The 21,077-nt window shown below is 40.3% G+C and overlaps 2 protein-coding genes across 2 annotated transcripts; both read right to left on the bottom strand.

Moving 5' to 3' along the window:
• Nucleotides 1-86: 86 nt before the first annotated feature.
• On the bottom strand, nucleotides 87-16,237 carry gareml (GRB2 associated, regulator of MAPK1-like). Its single transcript, XM_046060766.1, has 7 exons — nucleotides 15,942-16,237; nucleotides 11,963-12,103; nucleotides 7,528-7,658; nucleotides 7,183-7,348; nucleotides 5,350-6,200; nucleotides 3,537-3,706; nucleotides 87-2,579 (listed from the first exon to the last, which is right to left on the bottom strand). The coding sequence occupies exons 1-7, from the start codon at nucleotides 16,051-16,053 to the stop codon at nucleotides 1,979-1,981; spliced, it is 2,172 nt and encodes a 723-aa protein (XP_045916722.1). The 5' UTR covers nucleotides 16,054-16,237; the 3' UTR covers nucleotides 87-1,978.
• A 2,356-nt stretch (nucleotides 16,238-18,593) lies between these two features.
• Nucleotides 18,594-20,774, bottom strand: atp5mj (ATP synthase membrane subunit j). The gene is made up of 4 exons (XM_046060741.1): nucleotides 20,619-20,774; nucleotides 19,570-19,693; nucleotides 19,234-19,254; nucleotides 18,594-18,729 (listed from the first exon to the last, which is right to left on the bottom strand). The coding sequence occupies exons 2-4, from the start codon at nucleotides 19,691-19,693 to the stop codon at nucleotides 18,716-18,718; spliced, it is 159 nt and encodes a 52-aa protein (XP_045916697.1). The 5' UTR covers nucleotides 20,619-20,774; the 3' UTR covers nucleotides 18,594-18,715.
• Nucleotides 20,775-21,077: the final 303 nt, after the last annotated feature.

Here is a 21,077-nt window from a genome sequence, read left to right as displayed (position 1 = left end):
TTTTGGTCATGTGGAATTTAAAGAGGATTACTTCAGACATTATGAGAGAACAGCAGCTTGTATGGCAACAAGAGAATCACAAGAAATAATGAACAAGTTTACTTTGACATTTAAATGACACATAACATAAAATGCATTTTCACAGTTATCTGGCTAACGATCTTGCTCCCGCAGTGTAGCTGACACTACAGTCCCTAGTTATATCACATCATTATCATCAGTACCTGTTTGAAGAAATTGTTTGTACCCCTATTAAAGCTGGATATACAGTATGTGTAGAATTCATAAAGCAGGCCCTGTTCAATTTTGACAGATGTAGAAAAACTTCAGTCCCTCCATCTGCTGAGTATTTCTGGCAAATATCTGGTCATTTTGTTTCTTTCAAAATTCAGTTTATTTGTATTTTTAGCCACAATAGATCAAATCTTTAGCATACTTGTACTTTTTCTCATTTTGTTCCAATTCCAATTATATTTGGTCTAATTTGGAGGTATTTAAATGTAGAACTGCAACTAATGATTATTTTTATGATTGATTGAATTATATTTTCGATTAGTCATTCAATCATTTGGTCTATAAAATTTAGGAAGATAATGAAAAATGCCTGTCAAAATTTCCCTCAACTCACAGATATTGCTCTTAAATTATTCCTTTTTTATTATTTAATAACTGGACAGTTACAACTGTTGTAACTATAACTGTATTAATATCTGATTCAATATTAGTAACACTAATTAATAAAACAGTTTATAACTATATCGTCTCCAATGGGGCTTTGGACCTTTGCTCAGATTTTGACATTTCCATTGCGGTTTATTTACTGCACCTATTCCTTGCATCTTTGTGTTCTTTGTCTAGTGGTGCGTAATGAAGACATAATAACAAAACAAAAACAAATGTCTATGTGAACATATTACTTAGTGTATATCATTTATTATTATGCATGGCTAAATCAAGCCTATCTGAACAAAGGATCTGAGGTACATTTTGAGAACTCTATTTCTGAGGCAGTCAAGATTATATTATAGCATGGCAACACCTCTGTGTATCTGACGACAGACCGAAGGACATCTTGTGTTACCCTTAAAGGGAATGTTAATTAAAAAAACGGTCCCAAAGCACAAATGGCCCTGATACAGTATATTCAGCGATAGTTAAATGAATCATTGATCAGTACCAGAAACTCAATAATTACTTCATTGGGTGCTAAGATTTCTGACTTTCAGATTTTCTGCATTTTGTTTTTTTTTAAATTTAGCTTTAAACAACTAGCTCTTTCTTATCTCCTAAGAAACTTGCACATTTATGCCAATTACAGTCCACTGAAGTTCAATAAGACAGGAGAAGACGGTTGTGCAAGAGACTCGGGTAGGGAACAGGTTCAGTGTTACATCTGTGTTGTTGCATGTCTTACTGGTCAACAATAGAGGTGGTCTCTTAACGATCCTTACATTACAATAAGGGGTGTTAAACCCTTACTGTGGTGTGAATAACACAATATGTAAAATCTGTTCATTTTTCAAAAAAGATTTTTGTAAAATAAAGAAATGAAGGCATGTTTTCCCCCCATATTAGATTTTTATGGTAGCACAGCATGAAGGCCACACAAATCCATGTTGTGTTTAACACTCTCAAAGCATGAAGATGTATTGTGGTTGACTATCTGCCCCGAAGACGAACTGAAACAGGGCACTTTCATCATGTAGCTCTCTGTCGTAGCCATTTGTTAGTAAGCTAGTCCCAGTCTGTGATTCAGACAGGAAATATGCAGTCAGTCAGTCAGACTCCTGGCATGAGAACCAGTCAGTTGTCAGTTCTATAGGTTGACCACAGGATGGCGTGGTTTCCTTCAGCAAAGTCTTAGCTTCAGTCAGTGGGGCTCAGCAGCCAGTTGCTCACAGTGGAAGGCACATTTAGGATGGCTCAGTAGCCAACAGGCACATTATCAGGACAGTGTGTGTGTGTGTGTGTATGTGTGTTAGATCTTGGGCCTCCAGCCCTGTATGAACTGTGTGATCTTGGTAACATGGAGTCGGCTCAGGTGGAAGTCATGTGACAGGATGTCCTCAGTCAGCTGCACCAGGAGGCTGCCATCGATTCGCTCCCTCTGGAATACAGACACCGCCGCCTCTGATAGGCCAATGAACCGCAGGCAGGCCGACACTTCCTCCAATGACAGCACAGACAGATCAGCAGGAGGCCGCCAGGTGGGGTCAGGGGGCGGAGACAACGCTTCATTGACCCCTGTGGACGTCCCACCGCCCTCTGCACCTCGGGAGGCATCTGTCGTGGGATTGGCAGGGGGCTCAGGTGAGGGGCAAGGGGACTGGCGGTTGAAGGGGTTCAATGCCCCGAAGGGAGCAAATCGACTCTGTGGAGGTGGTGGCCTCAGTCGAGGTCCGGAGGAGGTGAAGGAATCTACCCACGGCTCTGCCCAGGTGGCCTGTGCTGGCTGAGGATTGGCTGTGTTGTCTGCAGGGATGACAGAGACTGGCTCAGGACTGGCAGGGTTCGGGGCAGGGCAGTCCGCCCAGGAGCACGGGTAACAGTAGAGGGAAGCATCCGGAGAGGGCGAACAGCTAGGACAGAGCAGGAGAAAGTCACATTAGCTTCTAATATCAGTCAGCAATGACTCAAAAAAAAAATTGAAATCATATGCATTTTATTGGGGAAAAGTACTATATAGTTATTCCCATATCAACTAAGTTAGATTTTCAACAGTACTTATATTTCAATGTCGATCAGGTTCTAACTACATGCATTCAACCAAATTTAGCAAAGTTGATAAAACAATCTCACCACTTGGTCCCATAAGTAGCTGCTCTGGAGCTTTTAATCGTATCACATGGTCATCAGCAGAAGATTTGCCCAGTTTGCCCAGCTGAGGTTTCAAGTGTTATAGTGCTTAGGAAAATATAAACTGCATTTACTGATGATCATGTAATATGATCGAATACTCCAGAACAGCTGCTAAACAGTGTTTCCAAGGTCATGGAATTTTAGAGCGCAAATTTAGCAGTTTTATTTTAAAATATGTTTCATTGAGCAGCCAATACATGATATTCTCTACCTACATTTAATATTACAGTTCTAAATGTGGGGGTGAGGAAAGAAGTGAGTTTACTAGACATCTGTAGCCCACTCCTCATTTCTGCTTGAGACTAGAGGCTTGAGGCTACAGTCATAACACATCCCAATGTCCAACTGAACTGTTGGTGGTAGGGTTTTGTGGGTAATTTAGGTGGCAGGTGAATGTGTGGAATGAAAAAGATTATATCTCTGACTCTGGATTGATTTTCATCCTTTTTTAAGTGTCCATCATGAGTCCAACAGTGTTATAAAAGTGTACTCTTTTAAGTGACGCTAACTCTTATCTGAGGGTGCTATATGTCGCTATTTGTAACATCAATTTATAATTTCAAAGTCATTGTGTCAGCCTCGATCACTAGTCATATTACATGAATTTCGATTTGTCCCTCTTGAAGAGCAAGAAGGATGAGGATTTTTTGAGTAATGCCAAAACATTCACACTGTACCTGTCCTGAAGTCCAGAAGAGTAGAAGGAGAGGTTGGGTCTCGGGGAAGTGGAGGTTTTGGGGAAGCGAGGTGGGACAGGAGGGCTGGGGACCGGACTGGAGATGGAGCCTCCTTTAGAGCAGCGAGGGGGAACCGGAGGGGCGATCAAGTAGCGACATTCCTCTCTCACCTACACAGAAAAAAAAAGTTAACTCTTAAAACTTGCCTTCTCAGAAGGCTTTATGGGAGTGTGTATGTGTGTGTGTGTGTGTTTTGTGTGTTTGTGTGTGTGTGTGTGTGTGCTGGCCTGTCTCAACGTTCTGCTTGGTAAATGTCAAACTTGGTGACCTTTACACCTCAAACAAACTCCCTCACACAGTAGCAAGCTCTCACACACACACACACAGTGTCTTGGCAGGCTAAATATCAGGGAATGAAGAATGCTGTGTGTGACAGGGTATAATCCAGCTGCATGGCAAACATCAACACCCACACTCCCTCTCTGTAGCGCTGCTAACTGCCATCACTTTGACAGAAAAAAAGGTAATTAAGCAAAACAAGTGTGATAATTTCCCCTTTACAAACACCGACATATGAACACTAACATTTGAGGACAACTTAATAACTCCGAAATAAAAACAGCTCAAGCATGTTTTCAACATGCCTTACTATTTTCTGGTTTAAAAACCATTTCCTGTTTGAGATGGTTACAGTATAAGAAAGTAGTAAGTACTGGTCATCTAATAGAGAAGTATGAAACAATGTGGATAGAGCATGTTTCCAGGTAATTATTAATTAATAGAAGAACAGTAGTTTGTTTACCACAAAAGTTATTTTCAAATAACTTAAATACTGATCATTCAAGTACTCTAAAGCTGATAATGCACGGAGCAACTTTTAGAGCAATGGTGCTGGGCAATGTTGCCGTCAATGGTAATGAGTAAAGATTACTACTGTAATCCCCTTCCCCCACCACTCTGCCACCTGCCCTGCCTCCCCGCTATCCATTCAAAACATAGTCAGACTTGCCACCAGCAAGATTGCCATGACCTTGAAAAAGGTGGTTTGAAATAACTGCATTAGTGATCAACAGAAAAATAATCAACAATTTTTAAAACAGATTTGTCATTTAAGCCAGAGTTTGTGCTACTTTTCTCTGTTTTACATAGTTAAATTGAACATCTTTGGGTTTTGAACTTTTGCTCTCTGGAAACCTTTTTTTTCATGATATTTAATCAGCACTGGGCCACCTGAACAAATGTGGGATGAGCTGGCACTAGCAGCTACTGCCAACATGGCTGATCAAGAGAAAAGTGTCTACTGAAACTAAAACTTTTTATCACTGAAACTCTAACAAAAAGGACTGCCCACCCTGTTCGTTTTCTGTTCTAATCATCAGAAATGATTAAATAGTCACTCTGTGGCCACCTTTTATCATGAAATCAATAATAATTTGGTCATTCTTAAGACCAAAGGCTCCATCAGTATTATACTTTTCTAACATGGGGCTGAACTGCCTCTGTACTATTTATTACATTATTGTATTCAGCACACATGTATCTGCATCCTTGCTGATGACAAATGTATTCATGTGCTGTGAGTGTTTGGGCTGTGAGTTTATGGCAGCCTTTCCAGGAAGTCTGTGTGTGTGTGTGTGTGTGTGTGTGTGTGTGTGTGTTTGATATGTGGTCACTGAGGTTTAAAAGCTGTAATGTATGAATAATTCATGGCAGGCTTTCTGACTTTTAACAACCGGATGCTGCTGTGGACAGATAAGAAAGATGAGAGACAGAGGGATAAAAAGAAGGACAGGAGGCTAGGACTGAAACTCACAGCATCCGATTTTGGAGGTACAGGTGGCGGGGTAGACACTCTTGTCAACACGGTACCAAGAGAACCGTCTAATGAGGAAGACGAATGGAAGGAGATGAGGTTTGGCTCCTTCCCCAAGCCCTCTGCGCTCTGATTGGTCCATAGTTCCTCATAAGGAATTTCCTCACTGGTCCTCATTTCAGCCTCAGTCCACTCAGGAGTCACATACTCCCGCTCTTCACCTGGTCCCTCCCCGAGCTGCTCTCCAAGAGAGTCCCTGAAGCGCTGTGATAGGCTGTCCGAAACCCCACCCCCATACCCACACATGGAGAGGCGCTGCAGTGCCGGTGCCAAAGAGTCCTGACCCGACACACACATACGAGAGCGCCGCGGGCTCACACACTCCTCTGTCATACACTCCAGCTCTGGCCGGGTTTCTCTAACAGCACGAGAGTAGGCATCTGGGTCAAATGCGTGTCGCAACAGGAGGCTCTCTAACGCCGCCGTGTGGACAGAGGCCTCAGCCACATTGAACCGGGGCATGCACCGCAGCAGCAGGAAATGGGAGGGGGAGACTTCCTGTCGGCGGAGTACCATGCAGAGTACCACTGTCTTGCTGACGATGTTGAGCAGCTTGTAGCGGTGGCCCTCTCGGACCGCATGGCGGTCGTAAGGGTTTCGCGGTGGTCGTGAAGGCACGGACACATTGACGGGGAGGCGAACCCTCTCGATGATGCTGCGTACCGTGTGCTCCCCTCCCAGCATGCCTTGCTCCAGAGGGGAGCGTGTGCAAAAGCGTCCACGGCAGCCAAAGGGCAGGCTGACACTCTGATTGGTGCGATGGTTCATACAGACCAGGCAGGGTGTTTTACCTGAAGAGGAGACAGGAAGGTGGATCAGTCAGGGGTCAGAGTACCAGAACACAGAGGAAAGGTTCGGTCACAGTAGCATTCAGCCATGAAAAAGGACTTAATGTCACAGTTCCGATGTGGGTTATATTCACATATTGAGCAGAGTTTGTAGTTTGGTAGTGTGATGTACATGGTGAAAAAAAAAACGTGTCAGAGTCTCTGTAGGCCGTCCAAAGCGACAAAGTCAGCTGTTTAGTGATGGTCTCTCTATTCTGGTGTTCTGGAAAGACCATTGCTAAACAGAGGAGGAGGGCTAAGACACCATTTATCCCCCAAGCTTACCCGGCTGTTATTTAATCTCTTTCCAGTGGGTGAACAAACACTCATGTTTGGCCTCATGTGACAATGCCAATGACATGACTGCAACAACCACAACGACTGTCGTTAACAGCCAGGAGTACTAACAAACAAAGCCGTATCTATCACATTGATGAAACCCTAATTGTGCTTTCAGACCAAACGTGAATTTAATCCTCGCGACGCTTTCCTTGCGTGGGTACATTCACCAAGTGTTCACACACAACGGGAGAAGGCGATTGGAACCCACGAAAATTCACTCGAGTTGGAAATTTTCAACTCACGCCGGCAGAGTCGCCGACACCACCTCCTTGCGTCGCCCGACAGGAAATCGCGGCTCTACGCGTCTTTGCATTGACTTTGTATGTAAACTCACCGCCCCGAATGCTCGCTTCGCTTTTGGTCTGAAAGCACAGTAAAAGAGGTGAAATGGCTGGGATTTCCTACCAGTCTTTCAAGACTGAAGAAGAACATCTTCAAGTATCTTCAACCAAGTCCAGTTGCCTTTGATTTTAACCTTCCTTGAAAAACATACATCCATTTTAAAGGAGGAATAAACTTATCAACCCATACAGTATTGCCTATTATCTCACTGATTGCCCTTTCCTCATTCTCATGTGCAACTCAACAGTTTGGCCTTACTTACTTCTAGGAGTCTTTCCCAGTCGTCTCAAGAGCGCGCTCAGTCCTGTCTTTTCCTTAGAGGGCGTGGCACAGAGAAGCTCCGCCTTCCCCATGAGTGACAGCTCATCTCCAGCCTGCAGAGTGAAGCTGTAGGGCTCACTGTCCTCACTGAACTCCCCAGAAACCACCTGCGTTATACAAATGTATGGATATGTGGACATGATATAGCATGACAGAAACACTGAGCATTATATTCTGATGTTATTAAAAAACAAAAAATGCAATGTAGTGTACAAAAACACCATATAAAGTAATTATATAGCAGATGCGGTAAAGAAGCATATGTGCGTCTGTATGGAACACAAACCTTCACGCTAAACGTTATCATCTCCATGACAAACACCCGGTCAGGGAAGACTCCAGCAACTTCCTCAACACTGGAAAAATATTGGACCGGATCCCTGACGTCTCTGTCTTCATCCAACAACTTGAACTTCCCTACAGAGAGGATGAAGGCAGGACAGGAGAGAGAGAAGACAAGGGTGACGGAAGTTTAAGACGTGAGATACAAGATAGAGGGAGGAGGAGGAAGTCAGTTGGAAAAAGGAAGTGAGGGAAAACACAAAAGAAGAATAAGGTGGAGGGAGCCCAGAGGAAAGAGGAAGATGAAGTTAAGGGCGGTGAGGTGTTTGACAAGGAAAGCGGAGGAAAGAGATGAGTGGAGGACAACAAGAAGGAAGGAAAGTGGGGGAAGCAAGAAGGGGAAAAGTTGTTTTTGTCCTGTCTTTCTTTTTGATGACTCCCTTCAGTCTTTCTGCAAACACACACATGCACGCACACACACACACACACACACACACACCGCAGTAGACACTGTTTCGACGATAAGAATATAAAGACACCTCCATGACCTATGACCTGGCACCAGCTCCCGGCCAATCAACAGCAGACGGGGTTGTCAGGGCAACCAATAAAGGACCCCCATTCTCACGCAGAGCAGAGACACATCACCATGGAGACACTCACACTCGCACACACACACACACACACACACACACTCTCTCTCTCTTTCACCCTTTCTTTCCCTTGCTCATCCCCTCCTCCGTCTGTAAATCTTCAACACTCGTGCGCTCCAGTGTTCCAGCAACTGTTTTGTGAACTGCAAATATTTTTAGTTTGTGCCACTTTTTCATGTTGTAAAGACCCCTCCCAGGAATGTAGGCCCCAAATCTGCCTTGTTAAAATCACATTATCTTTTTTCTTATTTACCAGTTAATCGGATTGCATTTAACTACTATAACCCTCGAAGGTGCCTCCTTCTTCTCACAGAGTCAAAGTGTTGGTGTGTGTGAAGGGAAAGGGAGATGAGAAAAGTTTTTTTTGTCTGGGAGGTAGAGCAGAATACCAAACTCCATCATCTCCTCGCCAGCACCTCCCGTCTCTTCTGTCCACCTCTTTCACCCCCCCAATTCAAATAGAGCCCCCAGGATAAGGAGCTTCCACACACCAGACAATACCAGCAAGTGCTATTTCTCAACACAACCCACCCCATCCCTTCATAAAAACAGATTTAATACAGATTACCACTATATACACCATATATATAGCCTATCAAACAAAACTCCAGCGCCATCCTGGCAACTCCAGTATTATGTAGCTAGAAGTGAGACTCCAAATGTTACCAAGAGAACTGAGATGTAACAACATATTGCCCTGTGAGAAAATGTTGTTCAGAGAAATAAAAAAGGAGTCACTCTGAGGCTTTTAAATCCCTACACACATGGCTTTGGCAGCTAGCTCCACATTACAAGGGTAGCTGTGGCGCCACTTGCTACCTTGAAACTCGTTCATTCAGCTTTTCTGTCGTCTACCCTTCAGTTATCCTTGCCTCTCACTGATGGACAGGGGAGGATACAGACAAAGAGAGAGAGGATAAGAAGGAGGGAGCATCCTGTTGTCCATCCCCAGGGGGAAACCTATATTGCTCTCCTCCTAAGCTTATTTAGACTTCCTGTATGAAGTCATCACACAGACATTAGCTCATCACTGGCGATGGCCTCCGATTCCATAACATCTCACCTGTCATATTTAAAGAGACGCAAAGGTAGTCCTACAAATATGCATACATTAAAATTGGCTTTGTTGGCTGGCCAGAATGCATCGTTAAACTGAGAAGGATGTCAGGTTGATGTAATGCTGCAGGGTCCAGCAAAACAATGCCCACAGCTATGCAACTTCATGCATTTTTCCAGAAAAATTCCAATCTGAAAGCACCCTATGGCAGCTCTTACAAGTCTGTTACTAAGACCTATTAAAAAGAACTATTTCGGTTCTTTCTCCACAGTTACTTCCTTCTAAAGAAGTTCCTGCCATGAATATTACTAATTGGCTAAACATAAGAATACAAGTCTTTTTCAAAAAAGGGAAACTAGTTGAAGAAATATAAAGCAGCAGATGTTTGTGTCAGACTATAGTTAGAAGCAGCCATGTGGGAAATTGGGGCTTGAAACCACTCAAACACCAAGACAACTAATCACATTTTCGGACAAGCCAGAAATCTATCTGATCAGACGGCCAGATCGTTGACCATTCAAACAGTTTACCAATCTGGCAGATTTTTGGCCGGATTCTATAATTAGTTGGGGTTTACCCATTTGGGGTGAAACTGGGCTTAATGCATACAGTGTATACCTGGAGATTTAGAGTTTGAGACAATGGAATAAAAAACTGCAATTGAAATTGTTATATTATTTATAATATCTCACTTATATTTTTCTTATATTAATGTGACTTGATTGTAAGTAAATATAATCCACAATATCTGCAGTTTTCCGATCCCCTACTCCCAATGTGCTTATTCTTGGCACTTCTTGTGGTGTGGTGGAAACATATTGTTCAAGGAACTTTTTATTACTTCTAGTCCCTGGATCATTGGGTGGAAAGGGGAATTAAAGGGGCACTCCACCAATTTTTCACATGAAGTTGAGTTTACTCCTCTCAAGAGAACTAGTCAGCTATTTAATGTATTTTGTGGCTCTGGAGGGAGCATTCCAAAATTAGACAAAATAACCCTGATGCTAATTAACAGCAGTTAATTATGGGAAATGTAGGATCTAGTGTTAGGTAAGCTTGACCCATACTAGACACAAAAAATCATAGCCTGTCACAGCTTCTGCTTCTATTCAAACAAGTGTAATACTAAATCACTGGAATAACTCTTTGATTGGTTACAATAGCACACCCCACTGTTACGTTAAAACAGGGTTAGTAAACAACAGAAAGCAGCATGGAGGCCAGCAACAATGTTATTATGGTGGTTGCTGTGTATATAAAGGTGTAGCCGCGGTGTTTGTGGTTAACAGCATCGTGCCAGGCAGGTGACCGGTGTGTTTATGGTGTTTGTGTGCTATAAAAGATGTCACAGTGTGGATATAAAGTCACAGCTGACTGACTGTTAGCCAAGCATGCTAATAATACATAAACATCCAGATTAGATGCTTATGGACATCCGCATAAGGAAACAGATGAAAGAGTCGCACTGGTAAAGGCGAGAAAAAAAGAACACACACACACACACACACACACACATATAGGCGGTCATATGCTTCCGATATGATGCAGCACCCACCCACCCACATGTTCTTTCATTCTTCTGAAGAAAGAGCCTGAGAGGAGGCAGTAGTGTGAGGTGACATCAGCACTCCCATCAGTGAAGGAAACGGTGAAGAGGAGTCATTAGGATCCAGTTACACAGTGAATAATGTGACTGGTCGGACAGTTTGAACAATGGGATTGTGGCGATTGAGCTCCGGTGAGGTCATAATGACTAGACTCATTCAGCAGGAAGAAGACAGGTCAATGGACAGGAGGAGTCAGGGAAGGTCACGTCTACAGTTTCACCCAAAAGCACAGTTTTCACAAGTTCACAATTTTTACAAGGCAATGTAAAAATGTCAATTTAAAATTCTGTCTGCACTGACTGGCTCAAGATAAAGTAAAAATATTCTTAATATAATACCTGGCATACATGCCTTTTGGGAGCAACCAACCAGGAAGGTCACACAAACATGGAAAAAACATGCAATCTCTACAAAGAAAGGTTCCAACTCAACCCTAGTGGGGTTTGAACCCACAAGCCTGCAATATGTAATGCAAAAAAACATTTCACCATTTGAATTACAGCTTAAATAACAGATTGTGACAGGGACGATTATGTAAAACTCATTCACGTTTATCATAAAGAAATGTTTTTTTGATTCTGGCAGTTTAGTCTGGGTCTGTGTTATGTCATACTTGAAAGGTCTAAGCTTTTGAATGTTATCTGCCAAGTTCATGATGAATCACCAGATAAACAAAACAATGACAGAGACTGTTCCACTTCTATTGTAAATATGTGTTGCAGGGCTAAGACAAATTCTTATCAGCTTGTTCCCATGGAAATAAAAAACTTTAACTTACTGTATTTCAGCTTTGGAATTTATCTTAAATGTCAATGTAGATTTTGAAGGACACATCAGACAATATTTCTTGCCACTATCAGTTTATCAGTCTAATGTTACTGTCTTTTGTATGTGTTTGTTTGCCTACCCTCAAAGAAACATTTTCCCTCCAACAAAAATTGAGCAAGTGGAAAATGTTGACCTTGTGAGAAAAAAAAAGAAATTTTTCCCTCCCAGAGGAAATAGACATTTTTGTGGAAAATTTTATATTTTTAGAGTGAGGACAAGATTTTGGCTGACTATTAACACATTTTTGTGCAGTCTAATGTAGAAATTTGTGTGTGTGTGTGTGTGTACGCTCACCCTGGTATTGCAGAGGGATATCTATCTTGGGTCCAATGACGTAGTGTCCCTCCTCTAAGCTGTGGGCAGTCACTGTGGTCCACTGACGACAGGAGTGTAACAGCACCACATCCTCCTCCGACAGACCCTCCACACATTCACCTGGAACACACACACATTATCACACAAATCAACGCACAGAAATTTATTAGGAATAAACAAATAGTCTAACGGCCTGAGGGCCGATGAATCAAAAAGTTTTTAATTTCTAAGGTCACACAAAGTAGCTCGCACTCCACACAAACATGCATTCAGGATTCTGTGTCCATAATTACCACCATCAGTGACAGTTCCCCTTACATGCTCATCAGGACCCCGCTATGCAACTGGCAACCCACTATTACACAGCCCACATACATACGCACACACAGCTCTCCAGCTTTCACTAGAGCCATCATGTCGCACTACAGCATCGATTTCTGCTGATAGCACAGTGGTACAATTCAATCCCATCACACACACACACAAACTCACAGACTCATACAGATCACATGGATTTTGTTCTCTTTTGCTGATGGATAACTGTTACTACCAAGCCTTTAAATCTAACAATCACGTTGATGGATGGGTTGAATACAAAATCAGAGAGATTTTAAATAGAAATGCAAAGGGCATCTGAAAAGACGATTATCAGCAGAAGAGTTTGCTTTCTTTTGGGCTTTTGACTGATTGTCATACTAAATTTTAATATCTGTATGTCTCAGGTTCCTCTGGCCAGAGAACTTGTCAATGGTTTTGCTGCATGCTGAAAGGTCAGTTCACCCAAATCACAAAAAGACACATTATTTCCCTTTTTTCATTGTGGTTATCAAGACATTGATATGTGCTCAAAGCAAAAATTGTACACAACAGCAATACCATTGTCCATACACACTTGTCTCCATGGCAAACACCCAAGATATTATCTGCTCTGACAACAAGCTTAGACAATAAATTGGGTGTTTGCAATGGAGACGTGCTATTGTTTGACAAACAGTGACAAACACCTGTACACTGAAACCTGTGAGGTGCAATATGTGAAGTATCTTGAGTAATTAAGAATATGTAAGTGGCAATACCATACAATAAAAATAGAAAGGTCGTTCCACCTTCAATGGCACAAACAACTATTATCAGCTAAATGTACTTTAAACATCTAAAGTATTACTTATGCAGTATGTCTCTGTTCAAAGTGGTATAGTATAACATACTGTATACATTATGTATTATGTAATATAATATATGTTATAATATTGTAATGTGGCTGTGGCTTAAGAATCTATAACAATGCATCATAATTTATAACTGCTCATGTGTTTTGTATGTTAAATCTTAATCTGCAAAGTAAATAGTATCTGTAGCTGTCAAATACAGCAAAGTAAAAAGTACAATATTTCCCTCTGAAATTGCGGCATAGAAGTAGGCCTATAAAATAGCATAAAATGGGAATACTCAAGTAGAGTACAAGTACCAAATATGAGTAAATTAACTAGTTACTTTTTTCGCCACTGGTTACAACCCCAACTAATTCCATTTGGATCACATGAGAAAAATGTTGTTTTCATGTGATTTGGGTTAACTGATATTTAATGTAGATGGAGAAATGCCTTTGTGTAGCCTAGTGTATTTTACATCACACTGAATTACAGTCTACACTTTTACATACCACTGAACAACAGTTTCATACAGATAGAACACTGTTGTTGTTGTTGTTATTGTTAATAAGAAATGGAAGGGAAAAGGCTTGCACAAAATGCTGACATCCCGTCCTGTTGTAAATAACTAACCACCATCTGGGGTGTCAACTACAGTGCAGTTAACAAACACCTACGCGTGCTCTCTCTCTTTCGCACACTCGTGCTGTCAAAAGTAAGGTGCGTAATTTTCGGGGAACACAACACTGCTCGGGTGCGCGCTTTTGTCCACGAAGGACGGTTTTCCTCCTCGTTGCTGCTCGTTAGTATTCACCACATTCACCGACAGATTACAGCATTTACATATGAAAAGAATTGAGCAGCACTTCAGCAGCACAACAGACACTTTGTGGCTTTCCGGGCCTCGCTGGACTGGAACAACTTTGGCCATGACACACATCGACCGTTCCCAAAGTAAAGACACCAAATCTGGTGAAGCAGAGCGGCATGTTGGCGGCAAAACATGAAACAAACAAAAAGAAAAACTGAACACTAAATGTTACATAATGACTCCCTTATGCAAGTCAGTGGGTTGGTGTGAACTAGAAAAGTCAGAGTCCGAGAAATAAATGCTGCAGCTGCATCAAGGTAGCCACGTTGAACAAAAATAATAACGGAAATGATGTTTGTTTCAAAATAAGAGTACCAAATGAGCCCAGGGAACTGGGCCAGTCAGTGAAACAAAAACACGAATGGTCTAATCCAAATTTGTCATACTCTAAATGGAGTTGTATTTTGACAGCACAGCCCATTTTAAAGAAAAGTCATTTGACTAATGTATGCCCTGTAAAGCATATGTGTCATTTACACTGGGGACGCTGGGGACATGTCCCCATCACTTTTTGAAATGGCTGATTTTGTCCCCACCACTTTTTGAAAGCATTTGTTAAAATGAAAAAAGAAATAGCTTACACCAAAAGATTTTAACTAACAAATAAAAATACTTTAAGAAAGGTTTATTTGCACAATAAGAATAAATGCATAATATAAACGTATAAACATATAATTTAAATATAGAAGAAACAAATGTGCACTAACTAACTTAACTAACTTAAGTTCAAAAAAACTAAAAAACACAAGCATCTGGTTACTGCATTACATTCTGTTGTATTTTTATTTATGAATTGTCACCTGCCAGCCAATTTTTTTGTTTCCCTTTATATAAATACAGACATTTCCACCATAAATCGGACAATAAAACAAGTGACAATAGCAAAGCACATCCAGGAAGGTGTTTTCTGCTGTCTGTCACTTATGGGAAGTGTTCACCCAGAGCCAGGAATTGTTGAATTAATAGCATATATATAAATTATAGCATATGACATATAATTCTAAGTCACTTTGGATAAAAGTGTTAGCTAAATGAAGAAATGTAATGTAATGTAACAAACCCTAGTTAGTGTAATGCTGCCATAAACTTGGTAGTTACTGATTTAAAACTAATTTCAGGAGGTGGGTAACAGAAAAGCAGTACCATTACAGGCAAGGTACACCCTGTTATGCAGTTCCAGATCTTAATTAGGAAACATTATAATAACATAGGATATAAATTAATTATGCAAATTATCTTCATCAACATGAGAAGAAATAAGATATTCTAAATCAAAACTCATCATACAATAAATAACATTTATTTGTCTAAATACCTATTGAGTGGCTGGTAAAATTTGAACATTCACTAACCGTTTGGCCCGTGATCAAAAAGGTTATGTAAATTCCTTCAATTATCGCCATTAAAATATGTATAAAATTTCTGTTTTGCTAATATATGCTGTGTGGCCAAGATTATGCAAGGTTAACCTCTAAGCCACTGATAAGCGATTACATATATTTATTTTATTATTTAAAAAATGTTAATTATTCTCCTAAAACAATTTTCTCCGTGAAAAGATTGACAAAGTTAAGCATTTATTTTGAAAACTTTAACCGGAAGTGAAGCCTTTTCCTGCACATTTTGACACCGTTAAAGTACTCCACAGATTCTTAAGTAAATTGCTTCACTTGTTCTTACATCCCAGCGTCATTATTCTCATAAAACCCTTTCGAAACACACTTTCGTCGATGAATGTTTAAAGGTTTTCTCTTTTTACAACTGGAAAACCATATTTATCGTTATTTATCATCGTTACTGTCATGGTTATCTTAACTCTGGTGACATGAGAGCACGGAGGAGCGTGAGAGTTAGCTAACAGTTGTCAAAAGAATACAAAAACGTTTTTTAACAGTCGTGCTGGAGGTCGAGGCACCCGATAACGATCGTGTCTTACCGGGGGCCAGGCGGACCAGAGTGGGCAGACGGAACTTGCTGACCACCGCGTCCAACGGCAGCGCCAACGGGCTCCAAGAGATCTCCGACAGGCTCGCCGACAACTTCTCCATCCTCCCGGGTCATCACGGTACCGGAGATAATGGTGATGGTGATGGTGAAGATAATGATGGTGGTGGTGTTGGTGGTAACGATGAAGAGGAGGAGGATGAGGGTGATGGTGGTGGTATAATGTCAAAGAGTTTCGCCATGTTTGAATGTTGGAAATAGGCAGCGCAGTCACAGTGGGTGCGCACGAGCGGTGGGAGGGAGCGCGAGCCCTCTCTCTGTCATTATTCAGTGGTTGTCCACCCCCACACGTCCACGAGAACAAAATAGCAAACTCAGGCAAGCTTTGATTTTTATCACTATGTAGATATCAAGCATAAATGTCAAGGCGCCTCCTATTCATCTTTTCGCGCGTATTGTTGATAAGCTGCCCTGTCTCTTTATGTTTTCCCCATCAATTATTGCAACACTTTGTCCACACAGCTTAATCTGAGCAGGTGTGTTGGTGGTAAGCGATAGACGCAGGGACCTTTTCTGGCCTGTTGTGGGCTAATTTTTAAGATCCCACAATTTCAAGAAGCCCATACAGAGATGGTATGCAGCATGTGAATTTGAGCCTAGCAGGGTCAGATAACTTCATGAGGTACAATTTTGAGGTACCCTACAGCATTTGTGCTTTCAGTTTTTGCTTTATGGTTTCTACTTTTACTTCCATGTCAGGCAATAGCTATATTTACTCCCCACTTTGCAGATTGGAGGTTTTACACACAAAACTATTATTGAATTTATAAAAATCCTATGCATCGCAGTAGTTCATTGCAGTAACCAGGGGACTGGGATCTAGATAAATTTGAGGGTTCGCAAGATGACTTACAGTAAAGATGACAAAGCAAAGGCTGCTTCTGCTACACAAAATTAGGCTATTTATGTTTTCTTGACTTTTACCTCTTCAGTCCTCTTAACAATTATTCAAATGAAACAATCTAAGAAGGGGGGAAAAAACTACTCTTTAGTGGAACTACACATGATTCAGACATATACATGTTAATTTTCAGGGTTCATAAGATACAAAGGTTAGGAAACACTGGGTTAAACTGCCAAAGGTGTGCAGTTGTTACAATTAGCTCCTCCTAGGTCAAGTACAATATTAAAATGCTTCTTACTTGTATTAGCAAAAAATAATCCAGTATAATATACTTTATCACATCAGTGACTAGGACGACCGTCAGTACTCATATACAAAAATTAAAGGGGCCATTTTCTGCATAATAAGAACTTTTACATCTGATTTTGTTTTACTTAGATTTTGTGTGGAAAAACTAACTTATTTATATGCAAAACATTTTCTGTGGGGCGTGTACTGTATATTTAGGCATCCATGGCATGACAGCTGTGGTACTAGGAGCAGGAAGAAACCTGAACAGCTCCCACATCAGACTGTCGTACATTTATTTAATGATGTAGCATTAGAACAAATTCATGAATGCCTACACACCGGACCAGTATCTCATGATCCCTCCAATCAGAAGCTATCGATTCCTCTCAGTCAGTCAGTCAACTCTACAAAAGACCACTACTGCATCTATGACATCCTCAATAAGACAGTAATAAAAAATGTTCATGTTTGGAGGCACCTAGCCTGTTTTTTGGGTGGACTTTATGTTTGACAACGAATGAGTTGCAACAGATATGATTGCATGACTTCAGCTTCAGTCTATGTGGTTCCTAACAAAACGTATTGACACAAGATAAGTTCAGACTATTGAATTGACACGTTGATTTCAAACCATTAAATATTATATTGACATTTCATGTCCAACACTTGTGTGATTAGTTAGTGGAATCAGTTTATCCACCTCTTCACCCAGCACTAAACTTCTGGCCCCAGGCAGGACTCTGCTCAACTCCCTCTCAGTTCAGTGAACCACACTGTAAATAGAAACTGATTCATTCGCAATTGATTTTTTTTTGCCAACAAACCAGTTGTGATGCTACAGTCCTTTGTGCAATCAGAGTGAACAGTTTAAAAGAATTATATAACTGATGTTAAATATACCATTGTAAATATCAAATGTAAAAGTAATAGCGCTGAGTGTGCATATGGAGATCGTCATTATCATGTGGGTTCACCCCATTACAAATATTAGGTTAAATTAGTGATGTCTGGCCTCCCAGAACAAGCAACCAAATATGGCAGTACTGTTTAAATTAGTTAAAATGTAATCCCAAAACATTCATTGGCTCTGAATAGCTCACTCATTGTCTCCGGATATGGCAAACACTAAGACACAAAATAGTCCCAAACGTGAACTGATCTACTGATGAAATGGAGTTGTCAGACCGTATAATGCAAGTCTCAATCTGCATCAGTAAGCATCCCTGAAAATATAGCAAAATTGTATTAACCATATATAAAAATAAACATTTTCTGTGGAGACTAAGTGTTCTGTAGAGAAGCGCCTAATGTTAATTTTTAATACATTATTTTGTTAGTAGCTTCTTCTGTCTACACTCACCACTGAATAAAACAAAACAAAAAAAGTCATGTGGCATTACTTTAAAGCCACAACAATACAAAAAAAACACCACCAATGAAAATAAAAAGTTGTGGATAACAACTTTATTTGTTCCATATTAACAAAAATTCAAATATGAAGCTGAACTTCTGGGCTAACGACTGGGGCATTATTTCACAGCAGGTGGAGGGGTGGACATCATGGTGGAAATTCAATGGGCAGGCTCTGCAACAAGAGAGGACCACAAATAAACATGTTTGATGACCAAATTGATTATTATTGATTCAGACTAGTACATTTCTTATTAACAATAAAATTCACTAAAATAGCCGCCACTGATGACGGGATTAGTCAATCACTGACATCTAGAGGGAAATATATGTAGTTGCACAACATCTGACTTTTGCTGTAGCATACAGTAGCTCACGTTCACTGCTGCAAACTTTTTACACAGACAGAGAGGGCAATGACTGATGGCTTACCTAACCATTCTAACACTTGTGTTTAAAATGAACACACCCAAGTGCCCAAACTTGGTGCCACTGCTAATAAAGTTTGTTCTGTTCAACATATTTAAATCCAGGGTAAATTAAAAATTACAAGCATATTGCAGACAAATGTTTACTCAAGTGCAACATGAGGCCCACAATGGCCAAAACACTCAGAGATCTGGGGTCATTAAGTTTTTAAATTATATAGTTTGAATACACAAAATGTTAGGCTACTTACTGTCCTTTACAGCCTTCTTGCCTGGAAGAGAAACAGACATTATATTAGACACATTAACCCATACCTCTGAGAAACTGCATTTTAAATACATATAAGTAATTATAGCTGCTTATGTATTCAATACTATGAAAACCAAATGTATTTCACACCTGTTTCTAACTCCAGTATTCTTAGGACAATATCCTAAGGCAATAAATTGTCCTAAGAATATATTGTATTAGGACAATAAAATGTAAGTATATTATTATTACTACAACTAAATTAGTAATCAATCAATCTGTGCTATGAAGTGCACCTATATTTTCAACAGTATAAATTAGTATGACTTGAACTCACCCCCATAGGAAAGTTTGTAGTACAGGTATGTCATAATGCCAAGACCCACCCACATCTCCTGGTATGCCTTAGTGTAGTAAGGGCTCATCTTGCCCCACCAACTTGCAAACGCACGTCCAGCCATCTGTGGGAGAAAGCAACAGTCTCAAAACAGTGTTCATCTACTAGGTCAGTGCAATGACACAACCTCAAATAACAGTTTATTTCAGTAGAAGCATGACTGGAACAGCAGAAGAACATCTCTACAGAGAAAGACTACAACAAACTAATTTACTGATGTGGTGTGCTTAAGCTTACCAGGCAGAACTAAATGTGGGCGTTTAATTAATCATATGGAGTTCATACTTTTGGCATAATCCATAAAATATGTTAGGTTGCACTGATGTTTACTGAAGCTACGTTTTAGAAAACGGTTCATTTTCTTGATTCAGATTCAATTCAATTAACTTGGATGCAGGACTCTGAGTGACCCTCAGCTGTGTTAGGCCTCAGTAATGACTTTGGCCACCTAGTAAATACTGATCAAAAGAAGAGGTAAAATAGCATTTCACTTTTCTTATCTTTACTGTGAGTGGGATAAGAGATTTTTTCATCGACGTGTCCAACCATGTATATTTACTAAAATAACGTAACGTAATTGGCTATGCTAGTTGTTACTGCTAACATTATAACTTTCATTCTGTAAGTTAACGCTAGTATCCAAGACAGCGTTAGCAATAAATGCATACACGTCGGTTAAAATAAGATAATATTTACAAGCAGACACATTATATATATATATATATTAGTGTTTATTTAACTTGACTAGCTAACGTTAGCTGAAAGGCTCTGTGCTAGCGTCTTAGCATCTTCACTGGACAAACGGAAAGACTCCACTACACTTAGCAAGAAGCTAGCTAGCTACCTGAGTAAACCTGCAGAAGTAAGACACACAAGCATGATAAGTAGAGATGATAACTTATTTTTAAATTCCTTTCTTGAGGCAACAACTGCTTATTTTCTGTTATGATAAAGTGACTTCCCTAAATAAGCGCTAACTCTTCCCTTACCTTTCAGTTTGTCACGCTGCAGTAGGAAGGTCAGGGCTACTGCTAAACGTCAAAGTCGTGGGGGATGTCTTCTTCTACTCTTAACTGAGTAGTATTTAGTTCATGTTTTGGTATGTAGCGCCACCAAATGGAGGTAACGTTACACTATTAGCTTATTTTAGAGACAGTATGCCTACCTTTATCTGTTGACTCCACCTTGAGGACTTAACCATAAATGCTAAACTACAAACTTAATGTAATTATTCAACCCTGTTGTAAAATGACATATACACCCTGTACCTTGTGAACACTGATCTTTTCTTCATCAAATCATTTTGCTGAAATCTGGGGATTATGTTCTGCTGACACCATCATTTTATTTAGATTTGTAATTAATTAATGAAAAATATATTTATTACAGTAAATGTATAGTGTAGATATCATGCTGTAACCTAAAGACTTAATTATATTAATTGTAGT

Source organism: Micropterus dolomieu, linkage group LG10 (genome assembly GCF_021292245.1).
Source record: "Micropterus dolomieu isolate WLL.071019.BEF.003 ecotype Adirondacks linkage group LG10, ASM2129224v1, whole genome shotgun sequence".
Classification (NCBI taxonomy): Eukaryota; Metazoa; Chordata; class Actinopteri; order Centrarchiformes; family Centrarchidae; genus Micropterus; species Micropterus dolomieu.
The sequence above is the reverse complement of the archived record's forward strand: the minus strand, read 5'-3'. Positions and strand labels throughout refer to the sequence as shown.

Excerpts from the sequence above, each read along its gene's own strand:
- gareml (XM_046060766.1), bottom strand. The coding sequence starts at position 16,053 with ATGGAGAAGTTGTCGGCGAGCCTGTCGGAGATCTCTTGGAGCCCGTTG. Across the intron at positions 12,104-15,941 it reads TCTGGTCCGCCTGGCCCCCG|GTGAATGTGTGGAGGGTCTG; the intron begins GTAAGACACGAT and ends TGTGTGTTCCAG. Across the intron at positions 3,707-5,349 it reads TACCTCCAAAATCGGATGCT|GTGAGAGAGGAATGTCGCTA; the intron begins GTGAGTTTCAGT and ends TTTTCTGTGTAG.
- atp5mj (XM_046060741.1), bottom strand. The coding sequence starts at position 19,693 with ATGGCTGGACGTGCGTTTGCAAGTTGGTGGGGCAAGATGAGCCCTTAC. Across the intron at positions 19,255-19,569 it reads CTACAAACTTTCCTATGGGG|GCAAGAAGGCTGTAAAGGAC; the intron begins GTGAGTTCAAGT and ends TTTCTCTTCCAG.